Below are 6,000 nucleotides of genomic sequence, written 5' to 3'. Positions count from 1 at the left end.
TTGGCTACTGACTGCCGTCCCTGGTTGGGTGACGGAGTGCCAGCCATATGACACACTCTGTGTTAAAACTAAATAAATGGTGCACCCAGGGTGCCGTTTCTGTACTGGTGTCAACGATATTCATCACCAGCACTGTGGCGTTTTTGCTAAATAAGCCGTCAGGGAGTGCAAAATAACTTGGAAACACGCACACATGCGGACATACACACACAGCAAACGTTGCAGTTGGGGAAGTTGCAGCCCCTATGTTGTATTTGACTAGCACATACAGGATATTTTAGTCCCGTGAGCTTTACACAGTTGCTTGAACCAGGGAGTCGCTTTGTCATGGTCAGCGCAGAAGCCTACAGCTAGTCACCTCGAAACAGTGTAGGCGTGCGGAAAAAAAATAATAATCTGTGAGTGTAAATGAGGTCGCACAGTGGGGGGTGACTACCTAATGATGTTATTGCGTAAGTAACGTTTGTAGATGTAATTATGTGTTGTACTTTCGCAGCACTTACTGCATTGCAGGTGCTTCTTGCATTGCCGGTATGGTACGATGACCGGATTTCTTATAACTTTTGTGTTATTTCCAGTATGTCGCTCTCCAGAGACGTTGTTAGCCTTTTCTTTAAGTTTACGTTGACGATGCAAAAAAAAAATACAACAAAAATTTTAGGTAAAGAAAAATGTATGTAGGCAAGCAAAATCGTGTTCGTGTGCTGTATGCTTTGAACATGAATGATGTGGCTTTTAATAGATGGCGTCCTTCCTTTTTGGTTACGATAGAAGTTTGATGAAAGGGATTTGTTCTCAAAACGAAACGTGCATTGTAAAGAGTCGACCATTAAATTGCGCATCTAAATGCGTGTACGAAATAACTGTACACCACGTTGCGCGGATGAAGATAAAAATGCACACGACACAAGGAACTGTCATCGGTAACGAAGCACAACAAACGCTAAAAAGTCTGTCTTGGCTCTTTTTTTTCTTTTTTTTTCTACTCAATAGGCTATATCTAACCTGAGAAAAACATTTGCACGATGGTATGAAGCATAATGTACAAAGTGCATAAATAGATAGCTCCCTTCGGAGAGCTTCTTGTTCCCTTTATCTATCATCACTCCTCACAAAAACGTCATCTCTTCTTGACACGGCACATGTTCGGCAAAGAAATGAAGTTGGTCGGACTTTCGCACCACCGTTGTCCGTTGATTTTAGGACGATTAGTCTGTAGTCTTTAACTGTCCTCAAGCAGGACCGTTTTCCCGGTGTCCACCTGGTAAAAATGTCATGCAGCACAACCACGTCTTTCCAATGTCGCTCTTTGATTCAGACACGAGAAACTCATCGCTTGCCTTTGTAAGACGGCGTGCAATTTCTTTGAGTAGTAGCCCATACTTTCTCGTAGGCTAGAGTACGTCCTCTGGCCTTAGTCACAAGTATTTCGAACACGTAGGTCGTTTCTGGTTGAAGCTTCCTTATTTTCTGCATTATGACGTTACCAAACCTATGCTTACTGAACCGATGGTACCTCCTGCATGTGATCTTGCCTGTCTTTTCCACGGCCTTAGTTTCGGTGCAGAAGTCTTGGGGTTTTGCGAACACGCCAGAGTAGCTTCCTCGCATCTCTTGCTTAAAGATGCAGTAGCGAACCTTCTCGTCCAATGCTGCCTTCCAGGCCAAGGTGACGGAGTTGCAGGTCGTCAATGATCCCATAACTTTGATGCTGCTGTCGTCGGGCAACGTTGGAAACGGAAATTTGTGGTACTTTTTGCTTACCAAGAGGTGGACCCTTCTCAGCTGCGGTACGGTTGACGATATCTTGACCACGTAGGTACCGTTGGCAGGGTGGTTGATTGTCAACGTTCTCGTCTCCATCACTTCGGCCGTGAGGATTTTTTTCTTTCGCTGAGTGACGGAAAGTTGCACTGGTCCCGGTCCAGAACATGACTGAACAAACATCCAGATCATTTCGACATTGGCATTGACCGCGTACTTGGCCACACTGGAAAAAGCATCTTTCTGGTCCAGCACAATCTGCACCAACTGGTTATCTTGGATCCTAGAGTTTGTTGGGTTTCTTGCGACGACACTGGCGCCCAGGTAGGCTGAACTGGCGTTGGTCCTTGAGTTGATTGCGAAGACGTCGATGAAGTATCTCTGGTCAACCTCGAGGTCTGCGAAACTGTGCCACGTCCTGCGACCGATGCACTCGAAGGCGACGTCCTTCTGTACGTGAACGTTTCGCATCATCTCACGAGTCTTGAGGGCCATCTTCCGGTGAGCCGCTTTCTCCCACCAGAAACCGAAGCCGGAATCCTGGTGGGGAACTTTGGGCACATCGCCTCGCAGCGCGCTTTCGACGGCACACATGGTGTCGAAGTTGCCCTTCCGGTTGATGGCGACGCAATACCGCACGTCCTGATCGACGAGGGCCTCCGACGGACTAGCCTTCCATGTAAACAGCACACGGCTGTTGCGGATCTGCAAAGGGGGGCCGGACATACAATAAACCAACGTTGAGATTGAGACCATCGTATCTCGCACTATCATAGTTAACTCAATAAAATATACAGTACGATCCACCTATAACGATAATGAGAAAACCCGAAAATGCAATCTTTATAACCGACTATCGTTGTACCTGGACTAGAAACTGGGCGTTTCTAATCTAGAAACTCTATAAACTGATCGTTATAAGTGGTATATTGTTATATGTGGTATCGTTATAAGTGGATTGCACTGTATAAGCAGATTTGGAAGATTATGAACCTCACGACTAGATTTCAAAGTGTAAGCGGTGAAGTTAATTATTGTGAGTCACTATTTTGGCGTTTGATTCGGCAGTTTTTTATTGTTTGTTTGCATTGAGATTTCCTGCCCCTGGGAAGACAAATTGAAAAGACAATCAAATTTATAAGAGGACACAACAAAACATGAACACAAATATGCAGCACATTCAGGTTTATCTTTTTCAAATACAGTAAGACCTTTCTAGCTTTGACTTTAGCAGTGTGCGCATGAACTGTCGGACGGTTATCCCACTTGAGGAGCGTCACTGTATGCAGATGATATGGCCTGGACATTATATGGCAGCAAGATTTAATACGATTGTGAAGTAATATTTAAAGCTAAGAACGCCTTGCCATGAGATATATCCAGTAATATTGACGGTACGTGCACACTTGTCTGGGCAAATATCAGCTGGCGAGTACATAACCACATAATAGAAAATAAACCAGAGTTAATAATGGCGTGATATACACAAATGCACCATCCATAACGTGAGAGTGTAGCAATAACTCATTTAAGTTTTATTATTACTTTTGTACGTGGCAGGCTACCCAAACTGTCTTCCAGTCTGAGGTTCCAGAGATTTACGTACCTGAAGGACATCCACTTTGGCCTTGGTAGGAAGCTGCGGGAAAGGGTAGTGGGTGTCGGAGTCCGACGTTCCGTAGACGCGGACGCTGGTGTCCGTGCTGTCGGAGTCGAACTCGAGCATGTAGATGCCCCTGGGCGCATCCCTACGCGTGAAGCTTAGTCGGCCGCTGCCATAGAAAGATCCTCCTGCCACAGGCTCGGTGGAGGAACCGTCGTCCCTGTACAGGTCCACAGGCTGCTCTCGGCTACCTGCATCAAGTATTCGTTCGCCATCTGTCATGCTGATCACCTTCGTAATCACTCCCGCTACAATCACCTTATCATCAATTTTAACCATCATTATCATTTTTGTTACCATCACGGCCATCAAGGATCTCCAAGATAATGGAACGAGCTACTGCATATAGAAATATATATTAAAAAAAAAATCGAGGGCGATTAGTGTAAGGATAGAAAACTAACACATATAGCCTCGGCTTATCTTTAAAACGAACATTCACCACCTCATTCGTTTTGCAGGCATTAGTTAAATCAACCATATTTCAGTATCTGTTACAAAAACATCCACAGTGTTTTGTTTTTTTTGTTTTTTTTTTAACATAAACTGCTGGAAGATAAAAAAGCAATAAAGAAAAAGGGTGACAGTACGTGGCATTAGTTGACAGTAAAATCTCCTCATCCACTAGTTTTGCACATGCCTTTGCTGACATGAATCAATTTACAGATCTTTTCTTAATCACTCCAGCTCTCGTTTTTGACAAGTGAGGCTAGACATTCGCACGAGCAAGTATTTACAGAAAACAGAACTCCGATCACCGAGTAGCGGTTGGCTGTCTGCCTTCGAAAGAGGAGCTGAGTGAACAAACCGATGATCGATAGCGGCGCTAAGCCATAAGGACGCGACGCAATGCACACACGCACACGCACACGTCGGATCACAGCTGACACATCTCATCGAAGACGAACGCTGCCAGTAAGATGACAGGCAAACAACCAGGGCGAGAAAGCCTGCAAAACATCTACGATATTCCCGCGATACGAGAAAGCGGTCTTCGTTGTCTCCGAATCCGTCAGCGTCAAACCCAGACGGAGCGTTAAACTAAGCGGACCCCGGAGGAGACGAGGACCGAGACATCGACCTGGCACGTCCCTGACGGATGGAACGTCGCGGGCGACCTCCACGGTGCGACACGGACGGCGCTTTAGCCGCTAGTTCGCCGAGCACGCTCAAGGCTCCGGTTTACCCTCCTGAGCGATGGTCGCTTTGAAAGAGTGGGGACGAGGCCGTGGGACAGGAGACCATAGCTTGCTCTTTGGTTTTCCTTCCTCGCGGGTGGCCGTTATCCTTTTTTCAAGTCCCGTTACCGCGGGTGATGCATCGGCACGCTGAAATATGCCACTTTAAATATAGCACGCTCGAACGCGTAAAATGCCAGCGGGATGTCCTCCGCCAGCGTCGGTGCGGTCGAGGTGCCCCGCTTGCGAGGAAGGGAAGCAGCTGCTGCTGCGTTGCGCGGGTCCTGTGCCAGCCTTCCCTTTAAGTCGCCCTGGCGGCCACCGCCGCTCCGTCCCGTTATGGTTATTTTGGAAACGCTTCCCCTTAGCACAATTGTGCGTGTGAACATTTTTGGTTTTGGCTTTTCCGTTTACGTCTGAGAATGCGAGTTTCGCGGTGGAGTTTTGGGGCGAATAAGGAGGGCGAACGAACCGAAGAAAACGAGTGATGCATCATGCCGACCACCCACGTGTCTAATATAAAGATGAGAGAGAAGCGGCGATAGAGAATGCTCGTAGGGTTGCGTTTATTGGTTCAAGGACACGCCAACGTACTGTAGCGCCGACTTCCGAGCTTGAAAGGCGTGGAACAAGCGTGGCTATATCATAATATGCTATATCGCGTTTATCCACTCTTATACTTCAGTTACGCGGGTACTTATAACCGCAGTTAGATGTGACTGAGGTCATACTTAACAGTAGTTAAAGGTGCCCGACGGGCATCCTAAACCCCAGTTACGAGTACTTACTGCCCACTATACCCTAGTTACGCTGGTTCCCTTAACTGCAGTTAAGTCTGACGCAGTTAATCGTCGGCTATCTATCAATTTCTCTTATATCCGTGTAACTAGGATATTAGAGAAATTAATATATAGCCGAGGTCTGCCAACACTGCCTAATCAAAGGCCGTGTACTAGCATTTCACCATCGTCACAGTGAGACAAACACAGATTAGACACGAGTGCAGTCAGAGCGTTCGGTTGGACTTCGTGTTTAGTGAATGTGTCGAAGGACGGCGTCGGGTTTGGACCCAAGTGCGGAGTTGGCGCCACAAGAGTGTGATGACGTGACGCGAAGATAAAGGATCTCACAGGCTTTGATTATTGTAGGTATGTTGGGTCTTCACGCAAGAGCTTGCTTCGCAGTAGTGGATAGACTACTATCGTGACCACGGAAACGACCAGTTCAAACTCTTCCTTGTTACCCTGCGCCATATTTTACAATAACAAGGACCGACACGCATGACGAAGCACATTTTTTTGTGAAAAAACATGTTGTCTTCCAGCTTTCTTCCTAAAACCAGATCGTTTCGGTATCACTTTGGAAGTATCACTCCCTCCAAAAGGCACGAAATGC

General features: G+C 46.6%; 1 protein-coding gene across 3 annotated transcripts in view; it reads right to left on the bottom strand.

Annotated features, from left to right (window-relative positions):
• Nucleotides 1-219: 219 nt before the first annotated feature.
• LOC8040535 (protein NDNF) overlaps nt 220-6,000 on the bottom strand; it is a 105,810-nt gene continuing 100,029 nt past the window's right edge. For all 3 annotated transcript variants that reach the window (XM_029994006.3, XM_029994008.4, XM_029994007.4), the window contains exons 4-5: nt 3,371-3,618; nt 220-2,469 (exon numbers count right to left, since the gene is read on the bottom strand). In XM_029994006.3, the coding sequence (XP_029849866.2) occupies nt 1,330-2,469; nt 3,371-3,618 (1,388 nt within the window). In that variant the 3' untranslated portion in view covers nt 220-1,329. The remainder of the gene's footprint in view (nt 2,470-3,370; nt 3,619-6,000) is intronic.

Source organism: Ixodes scapularis, unplaced genomic scaffold (assembly GCF_016920785.2).
Source record: "Ixodes scapularis isolate PalLabHiFi unplaced genomic scaffold, ASM1692078v2 PGA_scaffold3__209_contigs__length_174095766, whole genome shotgun sequence".
Classification (NCBI taxonomy): domain Eukaryota; kingdom Metazoa; phylum Arthropoda; class Arachnida; order Ixodida; family Ixodidae; genus Ixodes; species Ixodes scapularis.
The sequence above is the reverse complement of the archived record's forward strand: the minus strand, read 5'-3'. Positions and strand labels throughout refer to the sequence as shown.